The following is a 15395-nucleotide window of genomic DNA, read 5'->3' as shown; positions in this document are numbered from 1 at the left end:
TGAGGGATTTATTTGCGAGACGAAACGCCCCCCCCCCCCCCCCCATTGTCTCTAATTACTTTCTTCGTTCTGTCGAATCGTAAAAATAAGTAAATGAATAAAGGACAGCGTGTAAAGCCGAGTCGCGAGAAAACGCTCTCGAATTGGTAAAATATCGAACGAGCGTGCGGAGAGCTTCCTGAAGCGCGTCCCTGTCGTGGCGTATTACGGCGATCGGAAGTCGGGAAAACAAGCGGCTTTTACGATCACTGCGCTGTAATAAGCCAGCAATTTTCGAGACTCACGTCGCCGAAGAAGATCTTTTGTTTTTTTTTCCTTTTTTTTCGCGAAAAGTCACGCGACTCCGCGGGACTGATTGCCGATTGTGTATGCCGCAGCTATTCTTGTTTAGTTTTGCTGTGCAATGTAATTATTCGAAATCATGATGCTCGTGTAGAATAAAGTCACTTGCCGTGCCGTAATGCGTTCTTTTATTTTGCAAATGCTTGTAATATTTACTCTTGCAAATCGTATTGATAACAATTACACGAGTGCACGTTGGAAATGCTTTCAGTGACTATATACATACGCGTCGAATGAAATTCCGAAACAGCTCGAAATTCGCCGTTTGGTCATTTATTAAAAACTTGAGCTTGATATTGAAATGCGTCTTGCAATCATATTGTTGTGTCAATTAGTTATGTTGGGCTTGAGTAAGAGTGACTCGTTCCTTTCGTAAGTTTTCAAGGCCGTATTTTCATTTTTGTATTTGTATCGGCATTTACACGACGAATACAATTTCTGAAATAACGATTATCTTAACTTGATGCAAAATGTATAAGAACGAGATATGTTTTATCTAAATGAAGGAAACTCAACGTTTCGTTTAAATAGAAAAATAGCGTATTTTACAGAATACGTTGAAATTTAAGAAAGTTATTGGTGAAATCAAGCAACCTGAGCGTCTTGTTTGCACGGAAAAATAACGTATTTTAGATAATACGTTGAAACTTAAAAGCGTAACGTAACGTATTTTAGATAATACGTTGAAGCATAAAACAGCGTTGACTAGGTTTTAAAAACAACTCTCTCGAGATAAGAGATTAAGCTTTGACGATTAAGAACACCACGTAAGAGAATTTTTTGTACAGTGCAGTGCAGTCGCGACACGCATAAATCTATCAAACGTCTTAGAGATTTGCAGAGATGATTTTTTTTTCTTTGCGACGAGTGCAACGTACTGCATGATTATGTAGCGATTGTTCATTTAATTTTCTTTTCTAATCACGAAAGCTCGCGACAAAAATGAAACATCTCACATCAGCTCTTGATAAGAGCGAATGAAACGTCGACAATCATCGTTTGTCAATGGTCAAATAACTTTTACAGCGTGACAAAAAAATATGACATAATAAATCTGAGCTTTAATCCAAATCGTTTCGGAATCCGTCAGCTTACGACAAATATGCTTAGAATTCGATGAGTGGGATAATCGGTGTATAAATTGAAGAGACAGATGCTTGTAAATGTATCATTGCCGCGTGACAATTACGATAAACCCTTGTCCCGGTGTAGGAACACGTTATGTACTTAACGGACATACGCTCAGTAGGAAAGACGCCTGGGTATTCTTGTACACATTGCAGCCTTAGGACTATACCCTAATGCTGATTAAAGGCCTGATGACATCGGCGAATTCGGACGGGAATCGGTTAAATGCGGTGGCATACTTTGAATTTCCATTTTCCATTCTGTACGCTGAGTCGGACGGTGACTGTTTTCGGTAACGATGCATTTCTTTTACAACCGACCTTCCGTTGCTGATAGACCTCATTGAAAAGTCACCGTTGCCTTTTCGATAGCTGCTCTGTGGCTCGATGCTATCATTCTATTATCATCGGTAATAAGTCACTCGTAACGCTTCGGGATTCGTTGGGAAATTCGCGCAGTCCTGTTCGCTCTATTTACTATTAACACGCGCGTCGACTCGAGCGCGCCAACGTGTCCTCCCAGACACACGGGAAATGAGAATGGCTTGGCGAGCGGAGCTGCGCAAAGTATCTCGCTCGATATCATTCGCATTAGCGCCATGAACGCCTTCTCGAGCGCACTCAGAGCTGCATCGAGCGCTCGCGCCGTGGGAGCCGCGCCGCCGAGTCTGTCGCGCCTTCGTCGATTATTGCCAGGCCGGGGCAGCCAATTAACGCTTTGTCGCGCTTGGTCGAGGTGGACCCGGAGTGCAAGCGGTGCGCGGAACGCGTATTCGACATCGGCGCAAAGCGAGGCAACGCCAGCGAGTTTGCAGACGGACGCCGACAACAGGTCGTCGATCATGACGGAAGCGAGCGGGGATCAAGTCTTGGCGGAGGCCCTCAAGGAACAGGCGAGTGTTGCACGACTTTGTTCGCGCTGTCGCGCTCGCCGAGAAACGCGTCCTTTGTAGGTTATACCTCGAGAAGGCTCTTATCAGTTTCGTCATGACGACTCTCGACAGCTGCCGAATTCTGTGGAAGTTGGATCGTTACGCAATTATTCATACACATCGATGTTGACGATAACGCCTTTATTGGACGACGTTGTTTACCAAATATAAGCAGCGTACACGAACAAGTCGTGGCGGTCACGTGACCTTTGGCGGTTTATTCGAAGTTACGCAGACGCTCGTTCTCTTATTTATTTGTTCATTCAAATAACGAAGCCTTCGTTTCGCGAATACGAGCCGGCTTATTCGATCACATTCGATCGCTGCCATGATTTCAATTCCTACTATCTTCAATCCCAATGATACTGCGCATCGCCCTTCTTTGCCATTTTTTTTACTTAATTATTAATTTAACGTCGCGTGTACGCGCATTTCCGCGAGCACTAATTTTTTCAGAGAGCATGAAACATTCACCTGTTCGTTCTCTCGGGATCAGTGGGATAAGTTCGCCTTCGGCCGGAATAATCACCCAGCCCATGGTGTCAATCACAATACGATAGGTTGAGATCAATTAAGATCGCGCATACTACTACGACGACGTCGTTCAATTATTGTTGGGATGTAACTCTGCTTCACACGAGAAATACGAAAACTTAACTGCAGTACTAGGCCTGTGGAGACGGTTTCGCGCGTTTTATCGTTTCTTATCACCAGTGATGTCTACCGCTCTCTGCCGCTTCGCGCGCTCATCTTTTTTTCTCGTTCATTTTAATGCACGAACAGATCGAAACTTTCATTGGCGAAATTGGAAATTCGAAAATTCAATATGCATTAATCAGCCCCATGATTGGCAATGAGATATAGCCGACAATATTATTTATTAGTAAATAAATATGCAATCACGTTGATAGTTAATACTCATGATTTTAAAGTGCTATGAATGAAGTTTTAAGTTTTTGTCGTTAAATATTTTGTTTTGAAAAATCATTAAAAAGTTTGAAAAACACAATAAAAAAAAATTAAATACAATTTCTAGAAACGTTATAGTTTTACATCAGTGCATTTTTCTGAGATTATTCTAATATTTTACGCAACTGAATAAGCCGAAAGCACCGTACAATATTTTATTGAGCTAATTTGTCGAGTTATATTTTTTTATTGCCTATTCGGCTTGTTCGAAGCTAAACTTTCGCATAGAGCAAAGTTCAATTAATAGATCTATGTAGATATCAGTTGATTTTTATTTCAAGGTTAGGCAATCAAATGCGCGTGTACATATTTCTAATTGTTAATGATTGAATCAGTCATATTAAATTTATGTCAACTATACTGATACACTTTTAGAACTTTTAATCGTCTGCATGAGTATGCAGTAATCTTTTATGAGTGCACACGCACATACATACTATCCCATAATAGCTGGTCGCGTGACTATCTTTCGCTTCACTTTTATCCGGTTTACTTTTTTAGAAGGGGATTGTATCATCTTCTTCTTCTTGTTGATACGTTCGAAAGGTCGACGTAATTTCTGCCGCGGTATTGCCAGCATTGGATATATTCGTGAACAGCGTACGAAAGGATTTGGATGTCCGTTTTACTAAACGCGAGAAAGGGCTTGCTTGCCGCGCGCGTTGCCGGTAACGAACGGCGACGCCGCGCCGAAGCGATAAGGGCATTCCGCGACTCATTAACATTTCGACATTGCGCGTGATTGGCAGGGAATCGATTACATGTTCGGCATAATGGGCCACCCGGTGATCGAGCTTGCCGTAATAGCGCAAGCCACGGGCATCCGCTACCTAGGATTCAGAAACGAGCAGGCCGCCTGTTACGCAGCTCAAGCCTACGGATATCTCGCCAGTGAGTTCTCGCTCGATTCCCGATAAAACTCCCGAACCACTGTCGACAAATGATCGTTCAACAGAGAAACCAGCGGCAGTGCTATGCGTCTCAGGACCAGGAGTTCTCCATGCACTCGGTGGAATGGCAAACGCTCAAGTCAACTGTTGGTACGTGATCTTTTGCTTTTCATTGATCGAATCGCACACGTGCACGCGCAGCGTCGCTGTTGTTCCTTTGCGCCTGTCGGCACGGCAAAGCTTATCGTGGCAATTCAGATATTCCTGTTTCCGCGTTGAGCCACAAAACTAACTGTAATTGTATATATTAAACGAGATAATTTTTTAATGTCGTTGAGTATTGTCAGTCGAAATCTAGGTGATATAACGTACAATACTTTATAACGACAATTGCGCAGTTCCAGAAAAGAACCGCCGAGTCTTATTAGTCATCTCATTATACTAAATATAGTAATTTTTAAAACTTGCCTAATTTTATTTCAAATGGAAAGATGAACATTGCTTGCCATTTATTCTACAATGTGTACATAGTTACTTCTCGAATTGGCATCTTAAAAATGGCTATCGGAAGTTTCGAAAATGAACCGAAAAATAGCACAATACCGGAATATTCTGTTGGGAAACTTAATTGCCGAGGATGCAGGCTTACCTAGCCGTCATAAATCGTACCGAAAAGTTTGGAAAGTAAAAATTGAATCAAAAGCATTAAACGAATTGTTTTGACGGCAGGCCAGTATTAGTGCTCGGGGGTTCGTGTCCACAGGATCACGAGGGTATAGGCGGCTTTCAGGAGTGGAACCAGGTAGAGGCAAGTCGGCCTTACTGCAAGTACGCGGCCAGACCCCCATCGGCCGCTCTCATCCCTATGCACGTTGAGAAAGCCATTAGACTTGCGACCTACGGGCGCCCAGGTATGACGGTCGTGCCCCTCCCTCCGTCCCTCCTTCCGACAGACGCGCCGTGCTAATGTCCCAGGACTTTCTCTCGTCGGGGGGATCCTTTTTTTCTTCGTCACGTTCTGCGACGGCTGTGTGGATTTTTGTCAGGATTCGGTTAATGGGATCACTAATTTTGCTGAATCGCTTGCCAACATGGACAAACAAGGCAGCTTCGAGCGCGTGCCCGGTATATATATTTTCTCGGTTGCAATTGGCCGATCAAGCAGCCGAATTGCCTGTCATTTTTTTTATAATTCGATTGGACTCGTGTTTTCTCAAACTGCAACAAGACAGACGGTTTTCAAACGCGAAAACTGTGACTAATGCAAACGCTGACACGCCGTTGAAAATGTAAGCATCCGTTCTCCAACGACGAATATATTGCCCGACGAAGGTCGCGTCAGCTCGGAGACGTAAAACACGGACGGTATAATAAAACTATTCGCAGAGAAAAGGAAAATCCAAGCGGCAGTTGGGAAAGCAGTTTTTTTTTATACGTTGCTCGGTTCGTCGTGCTTCTACCTTCTCCAAATGCAAGCGACGTTTCGCTAACTAAGATGCTTCGCACGCGCTTGCCGGGTCGTTAAAATAATATGTAACGAGGCGCTGCAACGAGAATGATCGGCGACGGACGTAGGGCAAAGCATATATTGATCTCAGTTGTATCGTTCGACGAAGGTGCCGCCTACCTGGACTTGCCGGCGACTTTGTTGAAGCAACGCGTCGACCAGGAAAGAGTGGCGAGAGTGATGCGGGTGCCGCCGCCACCGCTGGCTTATCCGGATGTCGAGCTCGTCGAGCGAGCCGCCGATCTGATCGTACGCGCTAAGAAGCCCCTCGTGGTCGTCGGAAAAGGTGCTATCAATGCTCGCGCTGCCTCTCGCTCCTTGCCAAATGAAATTTTCATCTCGCGATCCACTTGGCGCTTCAGGCGCTGCGTACGCGCGAGCGGATTCGCAGGTCCGCGAGCTGATCGATGCGACTGGGCTGCCCTTCTTACCAACGCCGATGGGTAAGGGTGTCGTGCCCGACGACGATCCACACTGCGTGTCCAGCGCCCGATCGGCCGCTCTTCAGCGGACCGACGTCGTCGTACTCCTCGGTGCCAGGCTCAATTGGATGTTGCATTTTGGACGACCGCCTAGGTATCAGCCTGATGTCAAATTCATTCAGGTTCGTCGAATTCTTTTCTGCAGTGTGCACTTGGCGGCGTTGATCCATAACGTATTGCTCTTCCGATAGGTCGATATTTGCGCCGAAGAATTGTATAATTCGGTTTCATCCGGAGTGGGAATTCAAGCTGACATTGGTCCGGCAACTGGAATGTTGACGAACGTTTTGAGAAGCAAGGGATACAATGTGTCAACGAACGATCCCTGGTGGCAAGAGCTTGCTGCCAAGGGAAAGAAGAATAAGGAAGTCGTTGACGTGAGCGATGCTTTTCTTCAAATCCATTTTAAAGTGATTTTTATTTTTATTTTCAAATTTATTGGTGTTGTAGAGGATGTGCATGGATATAAGAGAACCTCTAAATTATTATGCAGTCTTCAAAAATATACAAGAAACAATTCCAAGTAGTGAGTAAAGTTTACCTAGGTAAATAGTAATCAATTTGAAACACTAATAAAATTGTGCTTCTTTAGATTGTATAATATGTTCAGAAGGAGCAAATACCATGGACATTGGTAGAACCATATTGTTGAATAATTTACCAAGGCACAGACTTGATGCTGGTACTTTTGGCACTATGGGTGTAGGATTAGGATATGCAATTGCAGCAGCTCTCTACTGTAAAGATAATCATCCTGAAAAAAGAGTTATTTGTGTCGAAGGTGACAGTGCTTTTGGATTTTCTGGCATGGAAATTGAAACAATGTTCAGGTTAGTGGAATTTTTTTCATGATACGATGAGTAAGGATAATTAAATGCCAATTAATGAAATGAATTTTGTTACAGATACAAGTTACCAATTATTGTTATTGTTGTAAATAATAATGGAATCTATGGCGGATTGGATAGCAACACATACAGTGACATTCAGGCTACTGGAGAGTAAGCAATTCAATAAGTCTTCATTATTTTTTTAATCAAACTTATTTTTACAGCTTCGCAATAACTGCTTATTTACTTTCAGTGTACCACCTAACACATTAACACCTAATGCACATTACGAAAAAATGATGGAACTATTTGGGAAAAAAGGATATTTTTGTAAAAATGTTGACCAAATCAAAATTGCTTTGAAAGAATGCTTGGAGGTATTTTTGATTAATTTTGTACAAACTACTATAAATAACTAGATCAAACATTTGTGTTCATTTTGTTTTTTGTAGGTAAAGGATGCTCCAAGTCTTATAAATATAATGATCAATCCTCAAGCTGATCGTAAAGAACAAACTTTTAGTTGGCTTACTGAATCAAAGCTGTGATATGTTAGTGGTCATCAATATTTTTTTATGCTCTATAAAATAATTTAATGGTATTGCTGGTGTACATGAAGTTGTTTATATGGTTGATTATTAAATAAAATAACTTTTATTTTAAAAAGAATGAAAAATTGTTTTAATTTACTTAGAAAAATGTATCGATATTTACATAATTATTCACAGTAGTATTAACATACTTTCAACTCATCTTAATGTACGTTTAACTTTTTTTGTAAGTTTATCAGCCGCAGCAGCCACAGAAGTAGCATTTGTTGAAACTGTTGCTTCTTCACTTCGTGACTCTTGCATAACGTTTTCTCTGTTGGATTCATCTTCTTCAGATGCATTGTATTCAGAAGCATTTTGTTCAGAAGCATTGTGTTCAGGTACATTTTGTTCACAAATCTCTTCATCACTTGATTCTACTTGAACATCAGCTAAGTCAATTCCAGCTTCCTTAGCAGCTACCATTAATACTTCATTTACCATTTTTGCACTTACAGGTAGAGAAGCATCTTTTTCTAAGATATTATGCAGAGATTCTACCTCATTTTTGCTACAAATCAAATTAATAAATGACATTATGTTTCAAATATTAACCTGTTAACGGTTTTTGAATCCTTACAGTTTATTCATGTTCTTGTTAATTTCTGCTAAAAGCTTTTGGATTTCAATTTGCAAATCATCAACATTTTCAATTTGAGACATCGTTGTTTTATTCAATTGCTGTATTGCGAAATAAAAACTCGTAACAAATAATACACGAACTTTAAATGTCACTATGCTCGTGAGCAAAACATATTTGGCTGAGGGTTAACTAAGGGTTATTCATGAGTGCAGTCATGCTGGGAACGGGCGAACGGGAGTCAACAGGACAACAGCGCTGGGAGTCAAACATCCATGGAGTCAATTCAAAGATGAAGAGAGGTTGGTAAGGTAGAATTCGTCAATAATCGAGGCTCGACCCCATATGATTTCGATGGTCGGTAACACCTACTTCAGATACTCGGAGTGTACAGGCCATAAATGCAACGAGCGTGCGTTTTGTTCAGATCTTAAAAACTCGCACCTAGATATTTTTTTTAATAGTTCATCATTGCAAGTAATATATTTTATTAATGATATTCGTCCACAGATTTACTCCTTAAAAAAGCAAATTAAACCTGAGATCAACTAACGGCATTCAGCATAAAACTGCATAAAATCGCAAGGATATAAATTATTTATCAAATTTACAATATATTTTGGCCCACGATTAGAAGCTCGCGGGTTACTAGTTGGAGCAATATCTGTTGCACTGGCTCGTCTGGAATAATGAACATACATATAATTTGATAAGGAACAGGTCAAACAGGTAAGTCTCTTTCGCCAATGACTTTTCGTTCCGATGGGAAGATTTATTTCACGTAGAATACGTGACTACCGCAGTGGCTGATTCTAATAGGGGATAAGTTTATTTGTTGATATTTACGTGTTTTTTTAAAGCAAATCTGCGAAAATCAAGGTATGAGGCAATAGTGTTTTTCTATTTCTCTCTCGATCAATTCTCAGTTCTCGCTCTCTCAGCCTGTGCTGTATTATATAGCCATAGCATAGCTGCATAGGTGAAGTGAAGTGTTACACACTTTTTTTTTAGATAGAGCGGTGAGTCTTTATCTGAGACACCAATATGTCAACACGCATGTGTGCGTAAACAAACTGTTACACACGCTGTAACGCATATGGCCGCGAGCCTTTAATCATAGGTCAAAACCGTATTACATTTTTAATTTAATAAATAATTCATTTACTTGCGATTTCATCCTAGATACCATTAATTCATTTTATGTACAAATGATTGGCTTGTTAATAAATTTTTTTATTAATTTTTCTAATATTTTAGCTCGATTCAAAATTAAATGGGGGGTTCAGCATCTAAAATTTAATTTGCTTATTTTATTGGATAAATGTGAACGAACAAGCAAATGTTATGAACAAAATTTATTGCTTAAATAAGTAACTATCGAATGATATAATTATTTTTTCAAATAATTAAAAAATTTTGACTGCTAGTTTTGAAGATTTATCCTACCGTTCGCAGACATGTCAATGCCATTTGATCGTAGATAAGTGAACCACGAGAATGCCCAAATTCGCAGAAATCACGGGAACAGAGGTCAAATGATGACGATGACCTGAGAGTTTTTTATCGATAAAATAAATCATTAAAATTACCAATCGTGTAAGTGAAAAAAAAATTTTAAATGAAATTTAAATATCTTTATAATTAAAAATTTACGAATTCTTCAGCGTTAATAATAAAGAAACAGGTAACAACATTAATTATAAGAGATGAATAATTCGTAGGTGAAATGTTTATTTTCCATATGTACAAAATATAAGGTTTAGGAAGAGTGAAAAAATGATATTTCCAGATGTCTCGTAATATCGGCGCTCACATCATTGAAAGCACATATACAAAGTCTACTCTCACATCTGCTTTAATAATCACAGTGAAACTGTACTTATAAAAAAGTTCTTGACTCCATTGTTTTATTGTTTTTATTGATTTCTTATTCTGCTTTAGATTTCGTATCTTCTTTGTAGTGCAAGAAAACAATGGTGAAAAGAAAAACACCACCCATCATCGAGAAGGCACTGATGTAGTATGGGTAAGCACTGGGAATAAATCGTTCGTATTGAGTATGTTGAAGTGGTCGAACTGACACTTGCGTTGTGCTGTAGAGGTGTGTAAGACCGACGCGGGTATAATCAACTTTGAATTGATAAACACCATATACATCTGGAATTTTGAATCTCGCTTCATAACGACCGTTTGATACATGCTTCATAGTTGTCCTCACAAATGGATCGATTCTGACAAATTCCAATTGTAGGTCGTTAGTTATAAATGGTACCCACTTATCACCTACTAATTTTTCAATATTAATGGAATAAACTACATCTTCCATAATGGTGTAAGCTGATGGAGGTTGTGATTCTCCAAGCTTGTGATGATGAACAAATGAAACTCTGATTACTCCGTTCTCTTTGAACACCCATCTTGCCATTGCCTCAGCTACAACTTGGTTGCCTGAGACTTCATGCTTTTTAGCATCTAAAAAGATATTAAAATACATTTAAATATATAAGTAGTCGTGATTAACTTTCAACAAAAAAAATATTTACCTTGAGCTTTCTGAACAGAACTAGTGAAAGCCTCATCACTGAAAAAGTACAATGATCCAGAGAACAAAACTCTAGCATTATTTCTGGCTTGCAGAGCTGCAATCAATAAGGTATTCTTTCCAACAGCATGTGGGTATTCCTTAACAGCTTGATCAGGATTGTAAGTGTAAGCAGAGCTAGATGCAGAAAGTAATTTCAACACTAAAGGATTATCTGCATCTGCAATCAATCCTGTTCCCTCATATAGAAGAGGTGCTACATTCTTGTTGCCAACAATGACTGGTGCATCAATCAAATTAGCTGGATCAGCAACGATTTTGGTGTGACGACCAGAGTCTGAGATGTCGTAATTCATATGGTCAATGACAGTAGCACCATCTTCATCGATTTCAAACCCACACTCAGATGCCAAATCCCTGAGAGCATCTCCAGAGTTGGATGCACCAGCAACCAAAACATTACCACCTCCATCAATGAAATCAGTTATAGCATCAACGCTCAAAGCTCCTCCAAATTCTTCTACAGTTGGAGCAAAAATTATGAGATGCTTGTACAAAAACTCGCCATACTTGGATAGCACTAAGTTTGCATCATCAGCAAGTTTGAATGTAAGAATGTAGCCACTATCTGAAATATTTATAATTTAGAAAATATACTTTTTAAATTTATTCTTATAGAACATAAAAAATCGCGCGATTACAAAGTTTGGTGGTTATGGGATTGAAATAAAGTAGTAGAATATATGTTTTAAAAAACCCGTCAACTTTCTTAAAATTTTTTAGAGAACTACACAAAAGCGAACAAATCACTTCAATTTTTCTGAGCAATTCACAATTGTACGTCGATAATCAATAAAAATCATTAAATGTCATGTTTGAATTACTTCGATTAAAATAATAATAAAACAAGCAAATTTCACTAAAACTAAGTTGTGAATATGTTTTAATTGAGAAATAATACACCAAACAATCACTTGTAATCAAAAATCCTTATCACACAGGACAACTGACCTTGCAAACTCTTGAAGAAGATTGAATGAGTTTCCTTCACAGCGAGGTTGTCAAGAAGCACGAGGGTAGGTCCTGCGGCATTCACTGTAGAGATCCCCAGGAGGCAAGCAAATAACACACTCGCAGCTCTCATTTTTTGTTGTGAATTTGTTAATTTATCAACGCCGGCTTTATTCAACGTGCCAAAACCAAAGAAAATACACGTCGGCACAGCAGTCGACCAGCACTCGCTTGCCACGAAGCCGCATCGACAGCTGCGCCTCTGGCGTGAATTTAATTTTTTTCACTTTGCGGGAATTTTTAAATTAATACGTATGTACTAACAGTATTTCATTGTTTATTACTTTGTGTAATGAGACTAATACGTTGTTACTCTTGTATTTTCGAAAGGAATAACCGAATGCCTGGTAAGTAATATGATGAAGAAAATCCTGTTAACATCAATTAATTGCACATAATAGAGGTAACTTTGATTGAATTCGACTTCAAAAAAATAAAGACCAAGTTCTTATTATATAAACACAATGATAGGTATAACTACTAAAATCTAATTAAATGCAATATCAATAACTAATAAATCAACGATTCTATTTTTGTTAAACGGAAGACATGCAGCACACAAGAAATTAATTTACGAAACAAAGGAAACGAAATGTCGCGCATATCGCGAGTGAATTATCAAAATGAATAAAAAACAAAAAGAAGAGGAAATCCCTATCCGAAGGAGAAGGGGAAAATGTAATTAATGAAAACGGAGTATGGTGTGTGATTCACGCGCAACTGTCGTATATTCGCCGCGTGTGCGTGGCAGCCGTAGAGGGAGGCGTGACAGAGAGCACAAGATAATCCTTACAGCAAATCATACGTGCACGTACACACCCACCCACACGTATAATCTTGTGTAGCTCATGTGTGAGTGAGTGAATGCAAGGCGCGAGAAAGCGACTAACGACGACGTCGAACAGAGCGCTGAGCAGCAACTTGTGTCAAAACGTACTCGTGTCAGCAGCCAAGGAGACATGGAATCGTTGCCGGAGACTTACGAAAGCGTGCTTCTGGTGAAGCAGGAAGTGTTCGTCTTTAAAATACCACCAATGTCGACCAACAGGGGTTATCGGTAAGAAGGATTCTCGAGCTTGTCATTTTTTTTTCGACCCTCATTGTCTCTGTTTACACCTTGTCTTCCTGTTGCTATCTGTTTTCACCTTAATCCTTGCGAAATCGCTCTTTCCACAGAGTTTTTATCACGAAAGTCGCCTGTTTTCTCGTTATATGCATCTTTTTCAGTAAGCTTTCATATGTGGTTGGTGGTATCATTGTATTGGCATTGTTTTGATCAGAGTGGGTTGATTTATTCATTATTGTGTGTTTACAGAGCTGCAGACTGGAACTTGCAAGAACCTTCATGGACGGGACGTATGAGGGTAGTGGCAAAAGGTGATGCAGTTTGTATAAAACTAGAGGACAAGATCAGTGGTGCACTCTTTGCCAAATGTCCTATCGAGGCATACCCTGGTATTGCTGTGGAAGCTGTGACAGATTCCTCTCGTTACTTTGTCTTAAGAATTCAAGATGATGATGGCAGGTCTGCCTTCATTGGTGTAGGTTTCCTCGACAGATCAGACAGTTTTGATTTGAATGTTGCACTTCAAGATCACTTCAAGTGGTTGAAAAACAGAGATCAAATTGAAAAGGAGAAAGAGGCACCTAAGGAACAAATGGATTTTAGGTTTAAGGAAGGAGAAACTATCAAAATTAACATGAAAATTACTGTAAGTATATATCATTTGTGAATATTTCAAAATAATTATTAGCTGATCATATAAATATTTAATTTTTCCTATTGACTTTGAGTTAATTATAAGATTGATAAATCAGTTACATGTTATATATACCTATATGTTGATTGAGTAAGATGAAATAATTATGCTAATTTGCATCAATTAACTTTTTGATTTTATACTTTAATTTAATAATCCTGACATTGAAAGTGCAAACATATTTGCTATATATACTTAAAGAAAAAAATTATACTTTTAGAAGTTATTGAGATAATATTTTTGTATGTACATATGTATGATAAACATGTTCTAAAAATTATATTTTTAGAAGCTATTGAGATAATATTTTTATACGTACATATGTGGCACAATATTTTGGTGATAAATGAATGCAGTTTGCTCTTCATTATTTTATCTTAAGTTTTTGATAACAGTCAACAGTTATGATGTCAACATTTATCTATATTGATAATTGCATATTATTTTTCATTGTTTTTGAGACATTAAATTTAATTTTTTTGCTTGTTTGAGTAAATGACTTTGACATTTTGAACATTTTTACAGAAAAAAGATGGCAGTGAAGTATCTTCCAAAGCAAAACAACGACCAAGTACAGGAATAGGACTTCCGCCACCTCCTGGGAGTGTGAAAATAGCTCCACCACCTGCAAGAACACCAACTCAGTCTCCAGCGCACAAACCACAAAATAATTCTAGTGCAGCACCTGGTGAATGGGGTGAATTTGCCAGCGCCTCTCAACAGCAGAATACAGGAGCATCAGCTCCAGCGCCAGCACCTGCGCCAGCTTCAAATGCTAGCTGGGTACAATTCTAATAAATGTTCTGATTCCAATGGAATTGCGCATAGCTGCACCATAGGTTCTTGATTTATGTATGTATAATTTATATATAAATATATATATATATTTGAAATAGCAATGTTATGCACACATATGTGCAAATACTGCTTGTAAGCGTTTTAAAATAAGTATGGTATTGTTGAAAAGGATGGAAATGTGGATGCATGGTCTTGAGATTGTCCATATATTTAAGATTAAAAATGTTTCGCTTTGAGATGATTCAGATAAAAAAAAGAGGAATAATTCATGATTTTGCATTTAAGTGGCAAACTCTTTGTTCTCCATTTTACATAGATTTCCCAGCTTTCCTTTTCATTCATACTGGATTTCTAATTGCAGTATTAGCTTCACTTCTATTTTTTGTATGACATTCACCCTTCCATTTTCTGAACTTAAGTCGCGTGTAAGGCCTCAATTGATGCCAGAATATATATCTTCAAGTTTGTACATATTATTGTAATTGAGAGTAAACAAAAAAATATCTATCAAATAATCAATAGGCCTACGTAGAAACAAAAAAGAAAAAAGAAAAAAGAAAAAAGAAAAATAAATATTAAAACGCGCGTTGAAAATAATGTAAACAAAAGGAAAATGAGAGCATTATTATCGTGGCGAGGCGAGATGACTATGTTGTATGCTGGTTCGAAAAAAATGACAAAAAAATATTACAAATAAATGATTCCGTGATCATTATTCAGTATAGCACACTGAATAAACGTGTTAAAGCAAATCAAGATGTTGTTACGTCGATCATCACTGTTGTAACTAGTATGAATAGGCTAAGAATATTCCAAATGTGCAGAAAATTATGAATGCCCTCGATATATATTTTCTTCAAATATAGAATAGATCTAATGATGACAAACTACAATCTCATATTTCTTCGGCACCTTTTACCACAAACTAATTATTTTCGGAGGGTGAGGAAAAAGAAGCAATACACTGAGTAACCG

General features: G+C 38.7%; 4 protein-coding genes across 4 annotated transcripts; 2 read left to right on the top strand and 2 right to left on the bottom strand.

Moving 5' to 3' along the window:
- Window positions 1-1910: 1910 nt before the first annotated feature.
- Window positions 1911-7722, top strand: LOC131664611 (2-hydroxyacyl-CoA lyase 1). The gene is made up of 12 exons (XM_058935855.1): window positions 1911-2362; window positions 4120-4261; window positions 4326-4410; window positions 4990-5171; window positions 5877-6053; window positions 6130-6371; window positions 6441-6626; window positions 6700-6775; window positions 6842-7079; window positions 7155-7250; window positions 7333-7456; window positions 7532-7722. The coding sequence occupies exons 1-12, from the start codon at window positions 2069-2071 to the stop codon at window positions 7625-7627; spliced, it is 1938 nt and encodes a 645-aa protein (XP_058791838.1). The 5' UTR covers window positions 1911-2068; the 3' UTR covers window positions 7628-7722.
- A 56-nt stretch (window positions 7723-7778) lies between these two features.
- Window positions 7779-8472, bottom strand: LOC131664626 (uncharacterized). Its single transcript, XM_058935879.1, has 2 exons — window positions 8250-8472; window positions 7779-8180 (listed from the first exon to the last, which is right to left on the bottom strand). Exons 1-2 carry the CDS (start codon window positions 8330-8332, stop codon window positions 7829-7831), a joined length of 435 nt encoding a protein of 144 aa, XP_058791862.1. The 5' UTR covers window positions 8333-8472; the 3' UTR covers window positions 7779-7828.
- Window positions 8473-9963: 1491 nt separating this feature from the next.
- Window positions 9964-12205, bottom strand: LOC131664616 (dolichyl-diphosphooligosaccharide--protein glycosyltransferase 48 kDa subunit). Its single transcript, XM_058935865.1, has 3 exons — window positions 11803-12205; window positions 10793-11419; window positions 9964-10721 (listed from the first exon to the last, which is right to left on the bottom strand). Exons 1-3 carry the CDS (start codon window positions 11933-11935, stop codon window positions 10177-10179), a joined length of 1305 nt encoding a protein of 434 aa, XP_058791848.1. The 5' UTR covers window positions 11936-12205; the 3' UTR covers window positions 9964-10176.
- Window positions 12206-12657: 452 nt separating this feature from the next.
- Window positions 12658-15300, top strand: LOC131664624 (NECAP-like protein CG9132). Its single transcript, XM_058935877.1, has 3 exons — window positions 12658-12919; window positions 13178-13574; window positions 14148-15300. The coding sequence occupies exons 1-3, from the start codon at window positions 12822-12824 to the stop codon at window positions 14415-14417; spliced, it is 765 nt and encodes a 254-aa protein (XP_058791860.1). The 5' UTR covers window positions 12658-12821; the 3' UTR covers window positions 14418-15300.
- The last annotated feature ends 95 nt before the right edge of the window (window positions 15301-15395 follow it).

Source organism: Phymastichus coffea, unplaced genomic scaffold (assembly GCF_024137745.1).
Source record: "Phymastichus coffea isolate CEN01 unplaced genomic scaffold, Cenicafe_Pcof_1.1 PCOF00044, whole genome shotgun sequence".
NCBI lineage: Eukaryota > Metazoa > Arthropoda > Insecta > Hymenoptera > Eulophidae > Phymastichus > Phymastichus coffea.
The sequence above is the reverse complement of the archived record's forward strand: the minus strand, read 5'-3'. Positions and strand labels throughout refer to the sequence as shown.